The 25925-nt window shown below is 42.5% G+C and overlaps 1 protein-coding gene across 1 annotated transcript; it reads left to right on the forward strand.

Moving 5' to 3' along the window:
* Positions 1-61: 61 nt before the first annotated feature.
* Positions 62-24550, forward strand: mtr (5-methyltetrahydrofolate-homocysteine methyltransferase). Its single transcript, XM_034558669.1, has 33 exons — positions 62-251; positions 1867-2078; positions 2280-2369; positions 3243-3312; positions 3413-3505; positions 3799-3905; positions 4043-4102; positions 4377-4471; positions 5496-5596; positions 6326-6387; positions 6627-6694; positions 6791-6870; positions 7854-7966; positions 8119-8259; positions 8429-8614; positions 8700-8879; positions 9328-9444; positions 10709-10849; positions 10956-11045; positions 11582-11734; positions 12866-12973; positions 13403-13503; positions 13962-14029; positions 14702-14822; positions 15087-15168; positions 15475-15573; positions 16793-16868; positions 17366-17521; positions 18051-18250; positions 18582-18782; positions 18862-19054; positions 22351-22463; positions 23150-24550. The coding sequence occupies exons 1-33, from the start codon at positions 212-214 to the stop codon at positions 23237-23239; spliced, it is 3807 nt and encodes a 1268-aa protein (XP_034414560.1). The 5' UTR covers positions 62-211; the 3' UTR covers positions 23240-24550.
* Positions 24551-25925: the final 1375 nt, after the last annotated feature.

A 25925-nucleotide genomic window follows, 5' to 3' on the forward strand; every position in this document is an offset into this window, starting at 1 on the left:
TGTGAATTTTTAACGTTATTGCCGGGGGTAGGTGAGAACATTATTTGAGTTTTGGCGAAGCTCTTGTTGTGAAGGACTCGGGCCGGAAGTGTCGATGTTGTGGTGATCTCGAGCTGCTGCTGAGGCGCCTGGAGCGTGAGAGCGCTACTGAACTAACCGCCTGGTCTGCAGACGGACCGCAGGGCTGTTTTCGAGGCGGTCTCTCCACAAGATGGCTCCGACTAATGCCATTCAACACTCTTCGGAAGCGGGTAAGTCCACTAGCGTGGTCTTGTCCAGCGTACACAGCATGGACCGTGTGGTTAACTCGTAGCTACTAGCCTGCAATGCTAACTATACTGCTCTCAGTGAACTCACTGCTGTCCACCAGTGACACCGCGCGCGTGCGTGAGGCAAGTTACACGCGCTAACTTTCACATGGACTGTAAGCGGATGCGACAGTTTATTTTGCTAGCTATGATAGAACATGTGTTCCAGTACAATCTTAGACAACGAAGTAACTATATACATAACTTAGTTATATAAATTAAACATGTAACACAGAGATTATGAGAATCAGGCCAGACAGAAAATAAAACACAAGCTGGCAACAAACAGCTGTTCAGGACTAGTATCCATACATCCATATACATATATTCAATTCAGTTCATTTTGTATAGCCCAAAATCACAAATTAGCTGGATGCAGGAAGCAGGGGCAAGGGGTCAGGACCAGCTTCAGACACCTCCAGGTCCAATGGACCCTATGAGACGTGAAGTCACAAAGACTCCGGGGAGGAAGCAGAGTTAATAAGGTGCAATGGAGAGATGTAAATTCATCCATAAGGAGAGAGAGAAGAGGAGAGAGGTGCTCAGTGTATCCTAAAACATCCCCCAGCAGCCTATAAGCCTATAGCAGCATATCAAGGGGCTGGACCAGGGCAAACCTGATTCAGCCCTAACTATAAGCACTATTAAAGAGGAAAGTCTTAAGTCTATTCTTGAATGAGGTGACTGTGTCTGCCTCCCGGACTGAAAGTGGAAGCTGGTTCCATAAAAGAGGAGCTTGATAACTGAAGGCTCTGGCTCCCATCCTACTTTTTAGGACTCTAGGAACCACAAGTAGCCCCGCATTTAGTGAGCGCAGCTCTCTAGTGGGGCAACATGGTACTACAAGCTCCTTAAGATATGATGGTGCATCACCAATCAAGGCTTTGTAGGTGAGGAGAAGAATTTTAAATGTGATTCTTGATTTTACAGGGAGCCAGTGCAGAGCAGCTAATACAGGAGTAATGTCATCTCTTTTCTTAGTTTTTGTGAGTACACGAGCTGCAGCATTCTGGATCAACTGGAGGGATTTAAGAGACTTATTAGAGCAGCCTGATAATAAGGAGTTGCAGTAATCTAGTCTGGAAGTAACAAACGCGTGAACCAGCTTTTCTGCATCTTTTTGAGACAAGATGTGCCTGATTTTTTAAATGTTACGTAGATGAAAAAATGCAGTTCTTGAGATTTATATATTTATATATATATTTATATATATATATATATATATATATATATATATATATATATATATATCTCTGTCAAATGATCATCTCTGCGACACAAGAAACGATTAACAACTTGTCGTTCAAATTAAATGTCCGTTTGAGTGAATTTACTTTCCCTGATCCAGCTTTCTGAGTATGACAATATCTTTAGCATAAAAACCTGATGTGTATGATGTTTTGTTTGTCTGATCGAGACCATTGAAGTCAATAGATTAAGTAATGGTTTTATTTTCTCCCTTTTTATATGTTTATCACTATCTGCTTGTTTTTTCTTTAAAACATTTGTTTAACTGTAAAAAAAATCCCTGATGAATATGAATTCTTGTTTTTTCCAGGATGCCATTGTCCATTAGAGTCCGAGCTGAGAGCAGTGCTGCAGAAAAGGATCATGGTCCTGGACGGCGGTATGGGTACCATGATCCAGCAGCATAAACTCGAAGAAGAAGATTTCAGGGGGGATGAGTTCAAAGAGCACCCTCTTCCACTGAAGGGCAACAACGACCTTCTCAGCCTCACACAGCCCGAGATCATTTACAAAATACACAAGGTACCTTCATTCAGGGCCCCACCCACCCACAATACACTTACCTTTAGTGCTGTATCAGACATGTAGTACATTTCAGTACTATGTGTGGTGAGTTTTCTGACACCAACCCAGTACAAATGTCGTGAAAAGGGAATCTAGTTTGTGCAGAATGACATTCTAACCCGTCCTCAGTGTCCTAACCCGTGCTCTCTGTGTTTCTAGGACTACATGCTGGCCGGTGCTGACATCATAGAGACCAACACATTCAGCAGCACCTCTGTGGCCCAGGCAGACTATGGACTGGAGCACATGGTATGGCGGATGACACTGTTGACCACTGGGGATAAATCCTGCAAGGCATCCACATTTTAGCAAATTCCAACAGTAGCAAAGTCCGTTATAGTTGATTCCATTTTCATTATCGATTTCGGCAATTGTGTCCGTGTTTTCCCGGATGGTGGAAACTCCATGTGTCTGTGCGCTCTCCACCTGGTTCTGTGGCCATGATCTCATCTGCACCAGAGGCTACAACATCCTCCCTGTCAGTTTGCAAGCACCGTACTTATTTTGGTTTTAAAGTCATAATGCACGGAAATGAAAGTATTAGTGTTTGAAGTTTAACATTTCATAAGACATTCTAAATAAAAATCTATATTCTGTGTGTATGTAGTTTTCATTTGCTTTGGGATTTTTTACGTACAGGTCCCCAGTGACAAGATGATTTCCAGTCACATATGACAGGGTTGTAGGAATGCCGCTCGGACTGCACATGAAGTAGTGCTGCGAAGATGTTCAATGTTACAGTGACTGGGATACATGCGGAACACACTGGTTGCGTAAAATAGTAAACATGTTATACCCTGATTTTATGCGTTTGTTCTTTACACTGTGACACGTTTCATAAAAGTAGTTAAATGAAAACCCATTAAATTGCCGTGCTTTTAATTTGGTCTAATGTAGTTTCATTGCAGTAGTTGTATCTATGTTTCTAATGTCCTGTATTGACTTGACTCAGTCGTCATTGTAGGTAAAATAAAAAAAATGCAATAGAGTACTCCATTGAATCATAACCACTGTTGTATTGTCCGATTCTTACCAATACACCATATAATCGTACAAATATGAGAGTCACAGGCTTGTTTCTTCCTTTGAAATGTCAACTCGTGTTGTGCGTTTGTCGCGCAGGCTTACCGTCTCAACAGGGCGTCTGCAGAGCTGGCGAGGAGGGCGGCCGACGACGTCACCAATCAGACTGGTCAGCTGAACTTTTAAGCATTGCAGTGGTGGATAAAACGTGCACGGGGAGTTCCACGCGCACGTGTGTAACATCAGCTGTGGTCTGTTTGTGTTATCAGGTTTTAAACGCTATGTGGCCGGGGCAGTGGGTCCCACCAATAAGACGCTGTCTGTGTCCCCGTCTGTCGAGAGGCCCGACTTCAGGAACATCAGTAAGATTACTACAGCACTTTGAAATAAATACAATAAAAGTTCTCATCTCTCAAGTGACTGAAAGATTGGGAACACGTGAGGTGTTCTAGCTGTATGGCCACCCTGGAAACAAAGAAACCCACTCAATAGGCGAGTGTGTGTGTGTGTGTGTGTGTGTGTGTGTGTGTGTGTGTGTGTGTGTGTGTGTGTGTGTGTGTGTGTGTGTGTGTGTGTGTGTGTGTGTGTGTGTGTGTGTGTGTGTGTGTGTGTGTGTGTGTGTGTGTGTGTGTGTGTGTGTGTGTGTGTTCCCCAGCATTCGATGAGCTCGTAGAGGCCTACTCGGAGCAGGTCAGAGGGTTATTGGACGGAGGAGCAGACATCCTTCTGGTTGAAACCATCTTTGATACGGCCAACGCCAAGGTATCCCTCGTCCGATTGGTTCCAACATGTCAACAAAAAAATTATTTGACTCCTTTTGTGTATATATATTTATATTTGCTGATGTTTTACAGTATACAGGAATTGATGTTTCTGCCGTTGTATGTTTCCCTCTACAGGCTGCCTTGTTTGCCATCGACCTGCTGTTTGAGAAGAGCTACGAAAGGAAACCTATATTTGTATGTCTATACTGATATTATATTCATAATCTCATAGTTACTCTCTAGTGACGGTTCATGCATGGGGAGTGTTTTTGAAGTCAGAGTCTGAGCATACGCAGTTCATGTAAACGTGCTGTCTGCCTGGATGTGGTGTATTCTTTCCTTCACACGTGCCATATTATTTTCAAGCTACATTCAGATAAAGATTTAAAAACAGGGATGAGTGTGTTCTGCAGGGTTTAGTTGACTTATTCAAACGCCCTTGTCCCCGCCCTGTCCCACTCAACTATAGATCTCAGGCACCATCGTTGACCGAAGTGGACGCACTCTGTCCGGCCAGACGGGAGAAGCCTTCGTAGTGAGTGTGTCCCACATGAACCCCCTCTGGTGAGTTACTGGACAACACACCCATACGAGAGTTCTGACAATAACACACCTCTGTGCCATTACTTCTAATACTCCCTGTCTGTGTTCCACTTTCTAACTGGTCTTGTCCCTCTCTGTGTTCCACTTTCTTACTGGTCTTGTCCCTGTCTGTGTTCCACTTTCTTACTGGTTTTGTCCCTCTCTGTGTTGCAGCATTGGTCTGAACTCCAGCTTCTTACTGGTCTTGTCCCTCTCTGTGTTGTAGTATTGGTCTGAACTCCAGTTTCTTACTGGTTTTGTCCCTCTCTGTGTTGTAGTATTGGTCTGAACTCCAGCTTCTTACTGGTTTTGTCCCTCTCTGTGTTGCAGCATTGGTCTGAACTCCAGTTTCTTACTGGTTTTGTCCCTCTCTGTGTTGCAGCATTGGTCTGAACTCCAGCTTCTTACTGGTCTTGTCCCTCTCTGTGTTGCAGCATTGGTCTGAACTCCAGTTTCTTACTGGTCTTGTCCCTCTCTGTGTTGTAGTATTGGTCTGAACTCCAGTTTCTTACTGGTTTTGTCCCTCTCTGTGTTGTAGTATTGGTCTGAACTCCAGCTTCTTACTGGTTTTGTCCCTCTCTGTGTTGCAGCATTGGTCTGAACTCCAGTTTCTTACTGGTTTTGTCCCTCTCTGTGTTGCAGCATTGGTCTGAACTCCAGTTTCTTACTGGTTTTGTCCCTCTCTGTGTTGCAGCATTGGTCTGAACTCCAGTTTCTTACTGGTTTTGTCCCTCTCTGTGTTGTAGTATTGGTCTGAACTCCAGTTTCTTACTGGTTTTGTCCCTCTCTGTGTTGTAGTATTGGTCTGAACTCCAGTTTCTTACTGGTTTTGTCCCTCTCTGTGTTGTAGTATTGGTCTGAACTCCAGCTTCTTACTGGTTTTGTCCCTCTCTGTGTTGCAGCATTGGTCTGAACTCCAGTTTCTTACTGGTTTTGTCCCTCTCTGTGTTGCAGCATTGGTCTGAACTCCAGTTTCTTACTGGTTTTGTCCCTCTCTGTGTTGCAGCATTGGTCTGAACTGTGCCTTGGGGGCGACAGAGATGAGGCCGTTCATTGAGGCCATTGGAAAAAGCACCACAGCCTTCATTATCTGTTATCCCAATGCAGGTAACCTTCACTTAGTCCAAACAACTTAATCACATCTTCAGCACAGTACGGCCTTGACAAAGCCTGCAGGTCTTGAATCAAAATGTTGCAACTACATAATCAGTTGTTACTCATTAGAATGAGTAAGTACAGGAGATGAACAGAATGTATGGAGTCTGTAGACTTCCTGACCCCATGCCATAACCTGTTCAGTGTTCAATTAAAGTCATTCATGTTGAAAAGGCCTTGAGAAGTTGGTGTAAAATTACATTTGATTTCAAACAATGTATTCATTTTTCACTAAGATTAAATATATATAAGTCTGGTCTGATTTATTTAGGTTTTGCATAGTTTACACATATTTTAAATGGAAAAAGAATAAAACAAATTGATCACAATTCTTTGGAAATAATTCCATGAAAAAAAAGGTTTAATTGAACCATACATTTCTATACATTATAAATTCAAACTTATGAATCAAAGAGAACTTGGTACATGTTTGGCCACCCCGTCAGACAGCTATGCATAGTGAGACAGAATATTACAAACAGCATTCGATATAATGCAATCTAATGATCCACCAACACCAACTCCAGTAAGAAAGGACCAGAGTTACAATCGGCCTGGATCAGTGCACACTGTCAATGGTTCTGCTGTCCTTTGTAATGATCTGTAACACAGATTGACCTGTAGCCTTATTCATGTTGCACCACGTGTCAGACCACATTATTGTATTTTTCTTCCTGTTAGGTCTTCCCAACACATTTGGAGGGTACGACGAAACTCCAGAAGTAACAGCCTCCAATTTAAAGGTTCCATTCTATTGAGTTATATATTGTTACGTCTGCTGTTCAGTGTTAAGATAGACATCGTCACATGACCAAGATGACCATGTTGAGAAGCGGAGATCATTTCCTATAGACTTAGTTTACTCTGAAGACCATCCTGGTTTTAGACACGTTGAATTCAAAATGAAAAAATAGGAACAATGTATGCTCGGTAAATCAAGCCGACCCTGATGGAGAGTTGTTGTATTTCTGTTTCTCTGCAGGAGTTTGCTACCGATGGACTAGTGAATATTGTGGGAGGCTGTTGTGGGACCACTCCAGGACACATCAGGTCACTCTCTTCATTTCTTTCCGACAAGAAAACGTAGAAACTTAAATGTGATTTTGAAAACGTTACAATATTATCCCTTCCTTCTTCCTCGTATAGATCCCTATCAGAAGCAGTCAAACACTGTCAGCCAAGAGTTCCTGCTGCTAATATCTATCAAGACTACATGCTGCTGTCAGGTATTACAAACCTCCTGTTACCATCTGTGATGACAGAATGAAATAAATAAAACCCTTCTTGTTCTGGTTGATAAAATATAAACTTAGTGAGGAGAGCATGTGGGTCACGTAACTTGAAATACTGTGAATTTTCAAATAGAGATGTATTTATTTACTCCACTTCTCTACTTATTAGAAGCTGGGTTCTATTAAAGACGTGCTTTTAGTTCTATTTGATCATTCTTCTGGTTTAAAGCGTCAGTGTGTCCGATTGGTTCCGGTTCTAAAATGATGTTAATACAAACGTCACACTTCCTTTATGTTCACCTGTTCCTTGGTTTCATTCAGTACAATGTAGTTTGACATAAACACCACTCTGCTTCTCTTGAAACGTGTAAGATGGGGTCAAATGAACTCACATTATGACATTATACAATGGTGACGTCAAGTCAAAGACGTCTATGTGTTGTGTTGCAGAGAGAGCTACTGAAATGAGCTATGCTAACCAGCTAGCCCTGACTGCATTCTCTCTACTGACCAGCAGGAGGCGACTCCTCTGGTTGTTAAAAGTAGTCTAATTGTATGGAAGTCTGATATAAAAATGGAGGATAGTGATGACACGGTGCACCTTAAGTTACTGTAAAGAAAACTCAACATGTTTCATTTCAAAAGCCTTCTCTTTCCCAGCAGGCTTTTAAAATGGAAACTATTCAGGATGTTTTGAGATTAATTTAGGGGAGTTTAACAGCTATTGAACATTACAAAAAGGAGATTGATTTTACATATAAATAGTGATTACAGTCATAGTAACCATATTAGAGTTTAATTAGCAACACCCGGCTTTTATTTGAGAATTTCATGTTCCGCCCATCAAAACATGTGCATGCTTATTAAACTATTTAAAAACATGAAATAGTGGTGCTGAAAACCCCCTTCGGTCTACTGATCCCTGTTTGAAAAAAAAAAAAACTAGGTTAAGGGGATAAAATGTGTTTCTTTTCCAGGTTTAGAGCCGTTCAGGATCGGCCCTTACACCAACTTTGTTAACATCGGCGAGCGCTGCAACGTGGCGGGGTCACGCAACTTTGCCAAGCTGATCATGGCAGGAAACTATGAGGTGAGAACAATTTTGAGTGCTATCTTTTATTATTAGTCGTACTATTTCTTTCATTTGTCAAAAAGCTCGGTCAAATCCTGAGCATAGCTGACATCTTTGCTTGCGTACAACAGTTTATTTGGTACGTGTTTGTTTCCCCGTCTGTTGTCCAGGAGGCTCTAAGCATTGCTAAGGCCCAGGTGGAGATGGGAGCCCAGGTCCTGGATATAAACATGGACGAGGGGATGCTGGAGGGGCCAACAGCTATGACCAGATTTTGTAACTTGATTGGTTCTGAGCCAGACATCGCTCGGGTAAGAGTCTAAAGGGCAGTGGAAATGAACACGTACAATTCCTCAAAACCATTGTTTTGCCATATTGGGTAGATTTCACTGATATGGAACAGAAATGAATGTTCAACCTCCCACACTGTCCCATGTCCAGCATATGAAGCTGTTACTAACCAGCCCATCTCCTCCCCAGGTTCCTCTGTGTATCGACTCCTCTAACTTCTCAGTGATCGAGGCCGGGTTGAAATGCTGTCAGGGGAAGTGCATCGTAAACAGTATTAGCCTGAAGGAAGGAGAGGAGGAGTTCCTGCACAGGGCGGCCACTGTGAAGCGCTACGGAGCTGCTGTGGTGGTCATGGCCTTCGATGAGGAGGGACAGGTGTGGGAAGGGCGGGGACAAACATACACCCTCTCACACAAAAAACCCAGTTGTGTGTGCTGACAAGTCTGCCGTCCCTCTCTAGGCAGCAGATACAGACCGTAAAGTGGAGATCTGCACTCGGGCCTACAAGCTGCTAGTTAGCAAAGTTGGATTCAACCCCAACGACATCATCTTTGACCCCAACATCCTCACCATCGGTACGGGCATGGAGGAACACAACGACTACGCCATCTACTTCATCCGAGCCACCAAACTTATCAAGGTGATGGTTTTTTCTGAATCAAATAATATGATGAAGATCCACTGTTGCTGTTCATTGTTCAAGGTCAGAGCGGTTAAAATGTTCAACCTTGGGAAAACCCCAATGTTCTTGCAAACATGCGAGTGGCTAAATGGCTTTCGTTACCTACATTTAGGCTCAATGTACTATTCAAAACACTTCCGTATAAACAGGCTCAAGCTTGTGCAGACTGTTTCTATACTATTAACAGGAACAAAAAAAAATTAACAGGAACAAAAAAAAAATGTGATGCGCTCAAACCTTTGAAGTTATTTTGACATTCTTATTGCAAATATTTTAAATTTATTATTGGTTTCACTTCAATACGCACACATTGTAAACTATACTCTTGCATCTTTATTTTTGGCCGCAATGATAAATACTTAAAGACAAATTGTGTGTGTGTGTGTGTGTGTGTGTGTGTGTGTAGGAGACATTACCAAGAGCCAGGGTGAGTGGAGGTCTGTCCAACCTGTCCTTCTCCTTCAGAGGGATGGAGGCCATCAGAGAAGCAATGCATGGAGCATTTCTCTACCAAGCCATTAAGGTAAACACTGACGCACAACTACCCATCCACACACCTCGCTGTCAATAGAGGTAACCAAACAGAGACCCGTTCACAGTAAGGTCTGTAGTTTAAAGTTAATAGTCACGACGATGTTCTCCAGTTTTTCCCACCTCAAAAACAGATAAACCCCAGACTATCTCCATGGTTACATACCTTGGGTTCTTGAATGCAGCATATGTAATTTTCCACTGCTAGAGGTCTCTCAATCGAAACAACGTAGTGACGTAGAGCAGCGTGGGACTTCACCATGAAGTTGACTGTTTCTGCTGTAACGACCTCCGGTCTGCTGGGAAGCTATGGGGAGTTTTTGCAATGGATGGAAATCCATGTCATGAAGCTCCTGACCAGCAGTTCATGTCCTGATGTTCCTTCACACTTTGGTACACTTTGGTCCTCAGGGTGCTCCAAGCCAAGGCCACCAGTCGTTACCGTCCTATTCCACGCGTTGTTAAAAGGCTCCATCAGAGTTGTTTCTCTGAAGCCTCTTTCACGTGGCTCTCTCTCAAGGATCTCTGTATGAGAGGCAGTGTTATTTATCAAGGTTATTTTATTAATCATTGCACAGCAGGGTTGCTGCTCTCATGTGTGGTGGTGAGGCTGCTGATACTTCTGTATCTCTTTCCAGACTGCAGCAGGTTGAACAGGGTGTTTCTGGGTGGGTTTTGTCTTTTAACATCCTTCAGGCTCTTTGCAGGCACCTCACCTCACCAGCATCACTGATGCTCAGTAGATGGGAACCCATGATGTTCTGGGCGGTTTTAACCACCCGCTGTAGAGCCCTCCTATCCTGTCCTGGGCCGTGCACATCCCATACCAGTTTGTTATGTTTCTAGTCTTGTAGTATTGTTTTCCTGTAAAAGTTAACAAGATCTTGCCATGGAAATGTTTTGGTATTCTGATTTCCGTTGATTTGTTTTTGTACACACATGCCTAAAACACACTAAACATTTTTGGAGAAATATTTCTTATTCAATAACAAATACATAAAAAAAAAACAATGCTCCAGAATAATAGAATCCTGAAGAATACCTTTAATTAAACTGAAAGACACGTGTTGCAGTGCTAAGTCCATTCGCTGTTAATTACTACCAAAGCCCTGGAGTAGTATGAATGGTTACCACTGATGTGGCGGTTAAACCCCCATATCTCCCGCGGTCCCAGGAAAAAGCAGTCCAGTGAGAAGAGCATTCACAGACAGGCGTTCTACTCGTAACACCCAGCTTGTCCTCCTCCCCGTCTCCAGGACGGTATGGATATGGGCATAGTGAATGCTGGGAACCTGCCGGTCTATGACGACATCGATAAAGAGCTGCTGTTACTGTGTGAAAACCTCATCTGGAACAGAGACGCTGAGGCGACTGAGAAACTACTGGTCTACGCACAGGTACACACACACACACACACACACGCATACACACACCCATAATACACCCGGTGGTTGTCGCTTCAGTTTGGTCGACAGATGACGACTTCACTACTTTTGTTCACAGAACAACGTGAAAGGAGCGAAGAAGGTGGTTCAGACAGACGAGTGGAGAGAAGGGAGTGTGGAGGAGAGGTTGGAGTACGCTCTCATCAAGGTAACTTCTGATGATCACATGATGATGAACACACACATCCACACACTGCTTTGACTGACACTTAGGAGACAGGATGTGTATGTCATTTCATAGAAGTAGCAGAGCAGTCAAAAGTGAATGTCGTCTGTAGAATGCAGAGGTTTTTGTACAATAGAGAATAGATCACTCCCTGGTTATACATTGTTTTATTTTTGTTTTTTGTTTAATTCTGTCTCTTTTATGTTGTTGTTTATCCTATGTTTTACACTTCTTGCTCTTAATATGTATAACTAAAATGAGCATCATCTAAAAATCTGTAAATGTCTCAAAAAAGAATGAACAAAATAAATAAATAAAATAAAATAAAAACTACTAATGTTGAACAAGAAAACCCCCCAACCAAAAAAAACCATTACATTTTAATCCTATTTTTACCGTGTCTTTTTTTTTTAACGAAATATCAAAACCAAACATAATTTTCCCTATTAACGATTCTCCTGTTTGAATTCCTTCCCTTTTCTTCTGTCATGCTCATCCCGTGTTGCTGCTGCTGCCAGGGGATAGACAAGTACGCGGTGGAGGACGTGGCGGAGTGTCAGGCTCAGGTCGACCGCTACAGGCGACCCCTTCACATCATCGAGGGCCCCCTGATGAACGGCATGAAGGTGGTGGGGGATCTCTTTGGAGCTGGCAAGATGTTCCTTCCACAGGTAGGATGGCAACCCAGCCTTCAACCCAACAATGTAAATGTATTTCCAATAGTAGTATCCGCGATAGCCGCAGTGCTGTGGTTAGCAGAGGGTTTGGGGTTATGTTTGTTCTCATATTCTGGATGGATGTTTCAAAAAATGTGCTATAGAATATGAAAACGTCAGTCCTGTTGGTTTGTTATGCTTTTGGCCATAACTTGTGAATTTATATGGTAATTGTGACAATTTCTTCAAAATGTCTAACAGTATGACATTATGAAGTGATGGTATTTTGGACAGACGTGTCGTGGAGGAAAAGAGCAACTAAACTGGTTGAAGGAGGGAAACAAATGCTAAGGGTAATTCTAGCTTTTCCCATTAAGCTGTAATCTTTATTATATAATCAATACTATAAATAGTGTGAAGCAAACATAGAGTGTGTATAATTCAATTCAGTTTATTTTATATAGCCCAATATCACAAATGACAAATTTTCCTCAGAGGGCTTTACAATCTGTACACATACGACATCCCTGTCCCAGGACCTCACATCGGATCAGGAAAAACTCCCCAAAAATAACCTTTCACAGGGATAAAAGTTTAAGAGGTGGACTTAGTCATGGTGATGTCACCGTGGCTTTTCTGCAACCAATGAACTGACGTTACCATATTTGGAATGCGCAGGAGTGACGTAGAGATGCCTCTGGTAGAGAACTGTCAATCACAGTAAGCCCGCCCTACAGCATACTCCTCTTTATGGTCTATATGACTCTAAATGGACCATCATTTACTAAATGAACATCATGTTGTATTGAAGAAGACTTGAAGAGATTAAGACCATAAACTCATGTTTACAATATTTACTGAGGGAATAAATCAAGACAAGTAGAGTCATTTTCTCATAGACTTTTCTGTACAATCAGACTTATTTTTGGAACCAGAGGAGACTCCTCCAGTAGAGAGAATCCAGGTTTTAAGACACTTGCACATCGGCTTCGCTCAGCAGAACCGGAGGTTGCCGCCTGTTAGCTTAGTCCAGCTTTCAAGGTGACACAAATTAAAATACAAATCTAATTTATATCTCTAGTCTGTTTAGTTTTGAGTAAACGTTTTGAAACGATAATAAAACTTCAAGTCCTTGTGTGTTTGCAGGTGATCAAGTCGGCTCGCGTTATGAAGAAGGCGGTGGGCTATCTGATTCCTTTCATGGAGAAGGAGAGGGAGGAGATGATGGCGTTGTCGGGGTCAACTGAGGAAATGGTTTGTCTCCACTTAATGCATTTATATTTGCATTCATGATCTTTAGATCTAAATGGGATGTCACCATCATAGTTCAATGTAGTGTAAATCTGTTAAACCTAAACAAATATCTTCATCTCCATCATAATCATGGTGGACCCACTCCCGATGTAGATATGAAGAGCTCATTCTGAGCTAACGAAAACACAAGGATTCTTATTTTCAGGGGATCCCCTGAAATGCTACTTACTGGCCCTTTTAAGATTGGTTCAGGAAATCTTTGTAAAGTAAGCTGAAGTAGTGGCAGTGTCTAAAATATGGAGGAAAATAATACAGAGAGAAGAGAAGATAGCCAAAGTGTACGCAGAGAGAGAGAGCGAGAGAGAGAGAGAGAGAGAGAGGCTTTCATCCTGTTTTCTGGTCCTCTGATGTTTTCTCCTTGGTCTGCAGGATCCCTATCAGGGCACCATAGTTCTGGCTACAGTGAAGGGAGATGTCCATGATATTGGCAAGAACATTGTTGGTGTGGTGCTGGGTTGCAACAACTTCAGGTAAAATAGTTTTTCCTGCTGAATGTTGACAGTTCCATCACCGAGACGTCAGCCACCACATGCTTTTCCAGCAGACTCAGGTTCTTGATGCCTTCCGCGTTACTGAAATGAAACCCGAGCAGCATTAGCAGTGTAATTAGTTCCCCCCTCCACAAGGCGACTGGTGAGCCGGGGGCTAACGGCTAACAGGGCTAACAGCGCTAACAGCGCTCACAGTGCAAACAAGGGCAACAGTGCTGACAGAGCTAACAGTGTTTACTTGAGGCGCTGTGGGTCAGCATGGCGTTATCGGCCTTCACCGCAGTATGAGAGGATGTATTAGTTGGCCAGTGGGACACACACACAGAGGGAGAGTAATGCATTATCTGCTCGTTAATGCTCTGAATATCGAATTTAACGCCTTTCAAATCCATAGAAGAAAGAACAAATAAATGAAAAAATATGTTCTTGTCTTTCAGAGTGATAGACCTGGGCGTAATGGTCCCCTGTGATCGGATCCTCAGAGAGGCCATCGCACAGAAAGCAGGTACTGTGGACACTTTAAATTGCATGTTGTCCAGCCTGGGATGTCGACGTAACATATTTATACAAAATAAATTTAGCCAAGAAAACGTATCTGATGTCATAAATATGTTTAGAAAATTAATGTTTTAACTTAACTTAATTAACTTTTAGCCATGTGCCACAAGAGAGCTGCTGCACTACTGCCCTGGTTTCACATGCAGAGCCATTCGGCTCAGCAAGAACACACATTGCATATTAGCATTTAAGCTCATATTAGCATTTAAGCTCATATTAGCATTTAAACTCATATTAGCATTTAAGCAGTAGTGAGTGATGACCTCACGCTTGCCCTCTAAGGCAACGTAAAAGCTGCCGTACCTTGTTGGCAGAGGCCGTTAAGGTTGTGTGCAGCTCATGTTGAATTATTTCCAGATAATTCTCATAAGAAGAGGATAGAAGTGGTCATGAATCAAAGATAAAGCAGTAAAAAAAAAAACATAATATCTATCATCGGACCTTTTTCTTTGGTATACTAACACTATAATCAGAATATATCATTTGCTAGATGATGAAGAAAAAAATAACATTTGTAACCTGACTGAACGACTGGCCAGTCCGAATGCTAGAAGTTATTGTTGTTCTTCTTTCATAATCTCAGCAGCAGCAATATTGGATGTTGGCTTTGTTCCTGCAGATATCATCGGCTTGTCTGGGCTCATCACCCCCTCTCTGGACGAGATGATCTACGTTGCCAAAGAGATGGAGAGACTGGGAATGACAACGCCGCTGCTGATTGGAGGAGCCACCACATCAAAGTAACACAAAGAAACATACAAACGGAACACACACGGGGTCCATTCAGGTCCACACACAGAAGCCAACCCAAAATGTTCAGGGCGTCTGAAGTGAGGCCTGAGACGCCACGTATTTCACACACTGATCTGTAGGAATAATTTATGAATGAATAATGGATGCATTTCTTAAAAAAAAAAAAGTAGTCATTGTAAGGTGGACTACTATAACATGTTGATATTTTGCAGTGGTCTCTTGAGTAATTTGTGTGTTTTGCATTTTGATAGGACGCATACAGCTGTGAAGATCGCCCCTCGCTACACTTCTCCTGCTATCCATGTCCTGGACGCCTCCAGGAGTGTGGTGGTGGTAAGACGTCACTGGAGCTTTTCCACTCCCCCGTTGGCCTTCAGAAAACCCCATAGCATTAAATTGGCATGATTAGAAATGTGTTTATTTTTGCTAAATGGATTTAAATAAAAGCTGATTAGTCTCTATAGAAATACCCTGGCTGCTTTGATCTGGGACACACATGATGACAAACCGTAGCATTTTCAAGTCCATGAGAAAATATTACAATACTCTCTCAATGCAGGGAGTTGATATTACTGGATGTGGCTCAGTTGATCTGAGTCACCACAGTCCAAACCTCCTGCCTTTGTTCCTGTCTGTCAGTGCTCACAGCTCCTGGATGAGGCAGTGAGGGAGGAGTACTTTGAGGACCTGAAAGAGGAGTATGAGGAGATCAGGCAGGAGCACTACGACTCCCTGAAGGTAAGAATGCAGATTTGACTCCTGGGTCCTGTGACCCACATAGGCAAAGTCAGCATTGCATCTTTGTCTCTTCAACCATTTAAGATACATCTTTAAAAATAATCCTACAGTTTAATTTGTAAAACAAAAGACAGCTGGTCATTGCAGAAAAAAATAGGGCATTTGTTGGGGACTATTTTCAGCCGTAGATTATTCCATATTTGCTGCTCTAGCAAGTATTTGAGTCAGCAGCACGGCCTGTGGACCTGAGGGAAACAGTGTGGCTCATTGAGGAAGAAATGATATCAGGCTTCTAACAGTACTTGTTTGGGATATGCTCATACATAACATAGTATGTACTACATACTATCTCTTGTGGGTACTGAAATCCATAGTTCTTCCACAACTATTCTTTAAACTACTGATGTTGAAGATGGTTTTTTGACATGTTAAAAAAAAGTGGGTGCCACTGATGTAAACCAAAGGTCAATAATTGGTCTGCAATTTCTCAAAATAGTTGCTGATGGCACCCTGGAGACTGTTACTGTCGAACCCTGTTCAGACTCCTGAAGTCACGTAGTAGTAGTAGTACATCGTGTGATAGTTTAAGTTCATTGCACAGAACTAGTTCTTTGAAGAGTCATCACAAAGGCATCAGACAAACGGGAACAAGAGGATGGTCCGAGTCGATCTACATGGAAAGCGTTTTTAGAAAAAAAGGTTTTTGACGTCCGTCTGATAGAATAGATATGCTTCCATTTTATTCAATGTATTAATTCTTACTAACCCCCTGCGTTATTTTCCTCCAAGTCTATCTTTGTCACCTTTTCTATTGAAGCGTAATCTGAACGGACAGCTGTAAATCGCACAAACATCCCGCCGTGTATGTTTTTAGCGGAGCGCCTCACGTCTCCACCCGTTTAAAACACTTCCTCCCTCATCGACTCTTTGACCACCCGACTTTCTTCCCCAAGTCGTCAGTGACCCACGTGACATATAACACTGTCCAGACAAGTGAACTGTACATCCGATCACACGCGCATCACATTGCTCTCCTCTGATGGCCTTCCTGTTCTAGACCTACGAGTCAATTCGCTACTAATGAATTTTCTGAATCTTTCCACAGTTGGTTGGTTATGTTTTAATTTGAGCAAATTGAGTTTACTTGTCCTGAAATGTGTTGCATGAATAACATTGCCGTGCCTTCCTCTTCCTCCTCTGTCTGCCTCTGTTTCCTCAGGATCGCAGGTATCTGTCTCTTTCCCAGGCCAGAGACAAGGCTTTACATATAGACTGGCTCTCTCTGCCCAGACCAGGTAAGTTGGCACGGATCAATGAAATCCAAAGTCATTCATCTGCCGTCACCTCCACATTGTGTGGAAGTCAGCTGGGGATTCAGCCATGACATTGAGTTCTTTGGCTCTCGTCTCCCCAACTCTCACTCGCGTTTCCACAGTTGTCATTGAGTCACATGACACAATAACAAACAGACCGGATCAGGACAAAAGGAAAATAAAAAATTTTTTAGACACACTCGGTGACAAAAACAAGCACTTCTAGTGGACGTCGATTGACGGTGAGGAGCGATTACATTACAGCTCCCTCAATACTGGATCAGTTAAAAAAAATGTTTGTCCCCATCACTTACACTCAAAAACATAGAAGAATAGAGTCCAGGTTGAAAAACACTTAGGTTACCCTTTAAAGTAAGTATATCATTTGGCTTCGTTGAGGTGTTGGAACAAGCCGATACAGAGGAACATGTTTCTTCATGGGCCATAAAGTGTGCTCTTTCTTTGTCTTTGTGTGTCAGTGCGTCCTCAGTTCCTGGGCACCCGTGTGTTTGAGTCCTACGACCTGACCAGTCTGCTGGACTTTATCGACTGGAAGCCTTTCTTTGATGTGTGGCAGCTGAGAGGAAAATACCCCAACAGAGGTTACCCCAAGATCTTCAACGACAAGACCGTTGGTACGAGCTCGCCGTCGGTCACGGTTCTTCACAAACCACACCACACACATTTGTTTCCCTTCCCGCTCACGAAGCTCTTCGTTCCTGAAGCTTCCCCCCTCTCAAAGCCCAGAATTCACCCCCGCAGCACCCAGATCGCTCACTGCGTTAGGGCTTTTATTGAGGTTTTTAGAATGAAGCTTTAAATGCCATTAAATATGTCATCATCAACCTAACAAATAAAAGTTAAAAGTAATCCGACTTTCTTTGGACTGTCATTTTTGTTAGATTGCTGCGGTGGGCGGAAGCAGTGAAAATGTTGTTTTTGAAAGGCAAAATATTTCATTAGATAAAAACATACACACATTTGACATCTATCTTTTCTTGGATAAATGTTGACTTCACAAAACTCTGTATACATTGTGAATGCACACGCAGTGACATAATTGTCTCCAAGCACACATACACATACTCAGCAGTGAACTCCAGCCTCGTCGTCACACAGGGTGAAACCGTGCCTGACCCTTTGAGCAATATTGACTTCCTGCAGGTGCGGAGGCTCGCCGAGTCTTCGATGAAGCCCAGCGGCTGCTCAACCAGATGATTGACAGCGGGAGTCTGAAGGGGCAGGGCCTGGTGGGGTTCTGGCGTGCCCAGAGTGATGGCGATGACATCCGCGTGTACGAAGGTGATGTCACAGTGCACAAAGACGCCGAGCCAATCGGCACATTCCACGGCTTACGGCAACAGGTGAGGTTCATAGACAGCTGCAGTACATTTCATTGCATCGCACCAAGTTCAGTGTCTGTCATGCAGAGGTACACAGATCCACCTCTGTTTTTTAATTGTTATGCTTTTTTGTTATGATTGTGTCAACTGTCGAAATAGAAAAAAGGAAGGATAATAAACAGACGTGGTTTTAACTCTTATGTGACATTTTCTGTGTAATTGTACACTCTCAATACTGAGAACCCCCGGTTGTTGTTTAGCTGTCTGAGAAGATTGAGGAGTGGACACATGTAGCATAGACAAAGCATTTTGCTGGTTGACCAGTGTGTGGGTGTGTGTGTCTTTTTTGCAGCTGGAGAAGGACAGCTCCAGTTCAGAGCCCTACCTGTGTGTGTCTGACTTCGTTGCCCCGGCAGACAGCGGCGTGGCCGACTACCTCGGCGTGTTCGCTGTGGGTGTGTTTGGAGCCGAGGAACTGAGTCAGCAGTTCCAGGCCCAGGGAGACGACTACAACAGCATCATGGTCAAAGCCCTGGCTGACCGGCTGGCCGAGGTACAGTAGGGAACACGCCACTGCTCTGTAACTAGACCTTGTCTTTGGTCTCTGCTCCAACCTGCTGTCCATCCTCCAGGCCTTCGCCGAGGAGCTCCACGCTCGCGTGCGTAAGGAGCTGTGGGGCTACAGCACCGACGAGGCTCTGCAGGCCTCGGACCTCCACAGAATTCGATACCAGGGCATCAGACCTGCAGCCGGCTACCCCAGTCAGCCTGACCACACGGAGAAGACCGCCATGTGGAGCCTGGCCGGGATCCAGGAGAAGACCGGTGAGAGCATCAGGCATTTAACCATTCCAACTGCAGCTGAAAGGCTCCGTGCTGTCGTATTGTTGTGCACATGAGGTGTGGGTCGAACGTTCTTTAAGGAGCCTTTGGACAGCAAAATGAAATGACATTTGTTTTCTTGTCTCTGCACGCTAAAGGTGCTACATTCTAACTCTGAGATGTATGATTGACAACCTTCACTATAAGGTTCAAATAAACCAAGAAATCCTATTTTAGGTGGAACCATGCTCAGATGTCTTCATGGAGTATGGAAATGGTTGGAAAAATATATCTTAAGATGAAAAATGTGAGGCTGACACATTAATGTCAGTGAATAGATTATCAAAACCCATCAAGTCATAATTTAAAGACTGAATAAGGAAATTGAATCCTTTGTCGTGTTCTGTTGATAGTTTGTATTAACTTTGATACGATTATTTATTATAAATAATTGCACATATGATTAATCAATTTCTAGTATTTTGTTGAGAATTCATATATTAATGGACTGTTATTTGAGAACTTTAAGCCTACAATGTGACACACTGTGCTCTATATCATTGGCACTGATGTGATACGATGGACTTATTTGAGGCCCTCATAGTCGAATCATTCGTAGGTGAAATTGTTCTTCTTGAGCCTCTCCGGTCCACCGAGTCCATCTGACTGGCCAATAGCTGGACAGATGGACTCAGTGTCACGCCCCCACGTGGGGTCCAAAGCTCTTATGCTGATGCCCAGAAGACTCCTGAACACGGCGAAATAAGGATGAAAAGATAAAACACAGGCAGAGGGCACCGGGGTCTCTGAAGATACACAACCATGTGGGTCATAAGAGAGGGATGATTTCTGAATTAGTCGATACATAACTGCAGGATATCACACCTTTATAATGGACTAAAGGGTGCACCAAAAGTGTACGTTTTCACACTCACCACATTGATATATTTCACGAATAAAGATCCCAGTGCATATGACGGGCATGCAGCTTAAATGAGTGCACAAACTGTAACTGCAGAGTTTCAGATGTGAAAATGTGTCCGCTTGGCTGAGCCAGCATGAGCAGGGTGTTTTATGGCAGCGTGTACAGTACACTGTACATCAGCTTGTCATTGCATCTCCCTAACTACCAGTCAAGCTGCGTGATCATTGCGTCCTGTGGGTTCGACTGCTGGCTCAGCCGAGCTGCCGCCACACTCGTCAAACTGTCTCAAGTGATCATCACAACATTGGGAAAATAAACATTTGAACAGTTGCGTACAGGGGAGGGGAGGGTGCTTTCTATTTTACAGATGGAAAGTGAAGGTTTACGTCTCATTGCAGGTTTCTGCTGCACAGACTGATGACAAAACGTCAGATATGTGTCGTTACACGAGGGAGAAAACTGACTCTAATTTGGAGGCCACATTATACATAATAATGAGGTTTTTTTATTTTATTTTACATTAGACACACAATAGATCAAATGACTAATGTGAAAAGGGTGTCTCTTGAAGATGAACCCACTCGGTCTGGACATAAATATTCAATCTTTCGGATTACATTTTGTTGTCTTGGGTTTCGGATATCCATTTTCATTCACAGCCGGGTCTGCCAATGGGGTTGAGCGAATCATGTGCGCCGTGAAAATCAACCTAGTTTAGCCACTTCTATCTACTTTTTAACTTGAATAAAAGCTACAGCGCTGTGCCGTCCATCTCACGCCGGGCATCATGGGTTTGACGTACAGTACAGACTCCTCTCGCTCGGCAACCTGGTTTCCAGCTGTTTTCTGTGCAACGGAGCTAGAAGGAGGACTGCACTTCGATTCATCAGGTGGACACAAACTCAACTCCAGTCGAATGCTTGTGTTGCTGCTGAATATGTAAATCACTAACTCTCGCTAACATATTCAACACAACAAGTGGAGGAGGTGATGGTACGTCCATGCGTCGAGAGCTTGTTCTGCACCCCCGACCGGCAAAACAATTTGCAAAAAGAATGAATACCGCTTCAGCATACGCTCTGCTCTATGAATCAGCATCATCTCTTTGAGAACAATTCAGTACCTACAAAGGAACAATAAATATTATATGGTGTCTGTGCCTGAAACCAGTTGGAATCACATGTGGATTGCTGTTGACATACATGAAGTCCCTCAACCTAAATCATTTAATTGTCAACTGCAAAAATGACTGACAGATAACAAACCAACAACAACCCACACTGGGTTTCTAGCTAACGTCTACTTCTTATTTCACTTACAAACAAGGGCATCTCGTGTCTCGTTGAACAAACTGCCAAACAAATATCCTCCAGGGAAAAGTGCACTGCTAATGGCTAATTAGCTTACGGAATATTAAACATTGTTAACGATCCACCTCGTAAGGTCAACATCGGTCAGTTTGGATGACCTTCAGCCCCACCACCAACTTAACACTGTCTGCCCTCAGTTTATAAGCCACAGCCACCAGCGAAGGTTTGTTTACTGGGTCGGCTCAACTGTCAATCAAACCGGGACCGCTGTTTTCGCCACAACGCCTGCTTTTCTGTGAATACCAGATTAGCTTTTAAAGGAGCATTTTTCTTTTCTACCCAAAGGCCTTTTTTTCACAGTAAATCTAAAAACCTCTTTGACATGACACCGTGGGAAAATGTTTTGCTTCATTTCATTGAGGTACAGGCTTTTATTTTTTTTAATAAATAATAATAAATTGATCTGTTTTAATTACAGATCAATTGCAGATAAAACACTTCTAGTGAAGAGATGAGAAAAAAACAAGAGAGAGAAAGATCTAACGAAGGTCCCGAGCCAGTCTTGAACCGGGGACACTGTAGTTCATGGTTGGCATCTTAACCCCTTACAATGGAGGGAGTCAAACTCAGGATCCCCACCATGACACATTACGACAGCCAAAATCTAAGACGATATTTACTCTAATATCACCGTATCAATATATTGTTCAGCCCTAGTTCACGTCATCTTTTTCACTAAGCAGGTTAGGTCTGCGTTAAAAGACTAACAATTATTTTGTGGAAATTCAGTACCAAAAGAGACCATTGACGGCTTTAACCTAATGAGGCCACAAAAGGCTCATCAAAGGTGTCAGACGGAATAGAGAGAGAATCATTTAGGCTTCAAGTCTTTGTTATGTTTATGCTGCTAACAATCAAGGTTGTTCCGATTCTACAAGTGTGATAACGAAACACACCAACCTTCCGCTTTTATCTTGTGTGTGTGTGTGTGTGTGTGTGTGTGTGTGTGTGTGTGTGTGTGTGTGTGTGTGTGTGTGTGTGTCTGTGTGTGTCTGTGTGTGTAGGTATTTGTCTGACAGAGTCGCTGGCCATGATGCCCGCTGCCTCTGTGTCCGGTCTTTACTTCTCCAATCCCAAGGCCTCGTACTTCGCTGTGGGAAAGATCACCAAGGAGCAGGTTCGGCTAACTATCCACATCTTTTAACTGCTAACAAAAATAACTCGAGAAAATGTTTCCAGTGAGAATGTGTGATGAGATAACCCGCTGGTGCGTAACTAACCCCCAAATCCTACATCCCATCACGTTGTGAGTCCTCGGCTGACATTCAGCAAGTTGGAACTGGATTACAAATCTCTTCCTCTTTATTTAGAGAACTCTGGACAGGACTCGCAGACACATTTAAAATGAATGAAATGTATGCCTGGACGACAAGATTATGATTTAAGTGTAACATTAATATAATTACATTAATATAATCGTAATGATCATAAAAACTCAATGGGTGTGGAGTTAGAAGAAGTTAGCTTCCCAGACCACTATAGCTTGTGGTTGAGTTGCATCGTGGGTAATGTAGGCGCTAGATTTCGACAAAAGAAAAAGACTGCCGATCTGTTCTGATTTTTATTTATTTTTTAACTCTCCACGATATAGTCCGACAATGTTATAGCAGTGCAATGCTAAATCACCGGACTGCGCTTAAGTCACTATAGAGAATAATCTCACAAATAACAGATAAATTACTAGGATTTCACTTAAAGTCCTAGCAAATACTTTGGAGGAGGATTTGTAACGGAGAGGACTTGACAATGGGACGGGGTCACAGAATTCGGCCCAACTTGTAATGTCTCTGCTCTTGTCTTCAGGTGGAGGACTACGCCGCGAGGAAAGGCATGTGTGTGGAGGAGGCGGAGAGGTGGCTGGCTCCCATCCTGGGCTACGACAGCGAGGCGTAGCGTGTGACCACTCCATCAGTAAAGTGGACCAACACAGAATCAGGTTAACCAATCCTGCTGCTTACAAATGGCAGTAAAAGTGTTTTATTTTCAGTCCTCTGTGCCAAAAGGTTATTACAAACCTACTACTAACCACATGCTTACATTGTATGACATGATGAAAAGCTCTCCTAAAGGCATCCAGTGTTCATTAACCGAGGGATTCTTTTAGGTCTACAAATAGAGTGAAATGAACGGTCGGTGTTACATCACACTCACGTGGGTCTTCTTTAACGGTTCTTCTTTGATCAAGCTAAATTGTCGGTCGCTATTATTTATACTTAATGTTGAGATTATTATTGTTTTAGCACTCTTCCCTGTGCGGAGTTGGGCTTGGTTACTGAGCCAATATGCCGATTATAAAACATGTTAAAAAGGACAATACGTCAGTATTTACAGGGTTAGGTCATCTTTAAGAAACAGTTCAATCTTTTTGAAAATGTGCTGATTTGCTTTCTCTACGAGAGTAAAATGAAAAGACTGACATCGATCTCATGTCTTTGGAGCTTTAGTTAGGACGTGGTTAGCTTAGCATAAAGACTGGAACTAGAGGGAAACAGCTAGCCTAGCTCAGCCAAAGTGGAGAACAAATACCTACCTATGAACACCTCTCAAGCTAACAGTGTAGCCTGGAGCCCAATCAGTGTGCACCTGTCTGACCAGGCACGATGGGATCAAACTACCATGACAACGGGATTCCATGAACAGTCACTGCACCTGCTTGTGACTCTGTATTTGCTAGTGAGCTTTAGGGCTGTTGGTAGGTTTCATTTTGAACTTTGAACAGAACCAGACTAGCGCTTCTCCCCTGCTTCCAGTCTTAATGCTAAGCTAGGCTAACTACGCTCTGATTCCAGCGCTGTACTTTAACACACAAACAATGAGAATCTTTACATCTCACTCTGACAAAGAAAGTGAATAATTGTATTTCCCAAAATGTTAAACTATCGCTTTAATGCAAACAGCTTTAGAAGACATTGACTGCAGGTGAAAAAGATGATTATGACCATCTATTATGACTATATAACTAATATCTAACCAAATAATCTGTAAAAAAAGACTAAGAATCTCTTCTTACATTAAGTGTATATTTGGTAGTTCCTTTGCTCTCAACCAAATCCAATATGTATGAAAACACTACATCCATACGGTAAACCCATGTTTTTCATTATTTTATTGTTCTTGTGTAAAAGTTTGAACAACATTTACATTGAGGCAGAAGTGTACTGTACTATTATAATAGGTAACACATTTTCAATGGTTTATTAATGTTAATTACTTAAAAGCCACATTTCAAAATAACATTTAAAGTGAAGTTTTCAAATATGCTAATAACTTGTTAAAGTTAAATAATCCATTGATGATGATGATGATGAAGATGATAATAATAATAATAATAATAACAAGACGAAGAATGATTTAATTAGCAAAATAATGTCCCCATCCTTTGGATGCTGCTATTTCACTGTGTTCAAAGTGTGTCTTTCTACAGTATTATGTCCCATTTTGTAGCTCTTTTTCCACTTCCCATTAGCCAGTATAAAGGAAGTTGCTGTCATTGTCAGATCCCCCGCATATTTACTACCTGCTTGTAGGTTCACTTTTCATTGTGGCACATTGGTGCATTGCATTAAACTGTAGTGCAAATGTCAGGCAGGAGTTTTTATAAAGTAACTTGGCCCCCGCTGAATCTCTCTTCGCTGGTCGCCACTGGTTTAACGTCCCACCTTCCTGCAGTGATGCCCAGGTGTCAGCACCATTGGGTGTCAGCACCATTGGGTGTGGTTACAGGTGTGGTGATGCTGGCTGCAGTCAGAGGTGGAACCAGATAATGCAGTACAATTCTTCTTTAAAACCTGCTGTTGAGTTGCAGTAACAACTAAAATGAGCAGTAGAGTAACGTGGGTGATGTTGCGTAGCTCAGAGAGCCGGAGTAAATGAGGACGATATAACAGCTCACAGCTTCATCCAGTGACAACTTTCTGAGGCCCAGTTTCTGTAACCGGTGTAGCCAACTTGATTTAATGCTACATCTAGTGAGTTTGTCATTACACCATGATTTAATGCTACATCTACATCTAGTGAGTTTGTCATTACACCATGATTTAATGCTACATCTACATCTAGTGAGTTTGTCATTACACCATGATTTAATGCTACATCTACATCTAGTGAGTTTGTCATTACACCATGATTTAATGCTACATCTACATCTAGTGAGTTTGACATTACACCATGATTTAATGCTACATCTACATCTAGTGAGTTTGACATTACACCATGATTTAATGCTACATCTACATCTAGTGAGTTTGACATTACACCATGATTTAATGCTACATCTACATCTAGTGAGTTTGACATTACACCATGATTTAATGCTACATCTAGTGAGTTGATTAATGCTACATCTAGTGAGTTTGACATTACACCATGATTTAATGCTACATCTAGTGAGTTTGACATTACACCATGATTTAATGCTACATCTAGTGAGTTTGACATTACACCATGATTTAATGCTACATCTAGTGAGTTTGACATTACACCATGATTTAATGCTACATCTAGCTAGCATGTTAATTCTAGAAAATGAGCCCAGCACCAGCGCTGGGTCTAACCCTGCTTCACTCCCCGCCGCTCCAGA

This window comes from Cyclopterus lumpus, chromosome 19 (genome assembly GCF_009769545.1).
Source record: "Cyclopterus lumpus isolate fCycLum1 chromosome 19, fCycLum1.pri, whole genome shotgun sequence".
In the NCBI taxonomy this organism is placed as follows: domain Eukaryota; kingdom Metazoa; phylum Chordata; class Actinopteri; order Perciformes; family Cyclopteridae; genus Cyclopterus; species Cyclopterus lumpus.

Coding starts and splice junctions, on each gene's coding strand:
- mtr (XM_034558669.1), top strand. CDS start 212: ATGGCTCCGACTAATGCCATTCAACACTCTTCGGAAGCGG. Junction 7,967..8,118: donor TCATGGCAGGAAACTATGAG/GTGAGAACAATT, acceptor TCTGTTGTCCAG/GAGGCTCTAAGCATTGCTAA. Junction 8,260..8,428: donor CTGAGCCAGACATCGCTCGG/GTAAGAGTCTAA, acceptor TCTCCTCCCCAG/GTTCCTCTGTGTATCGACTC.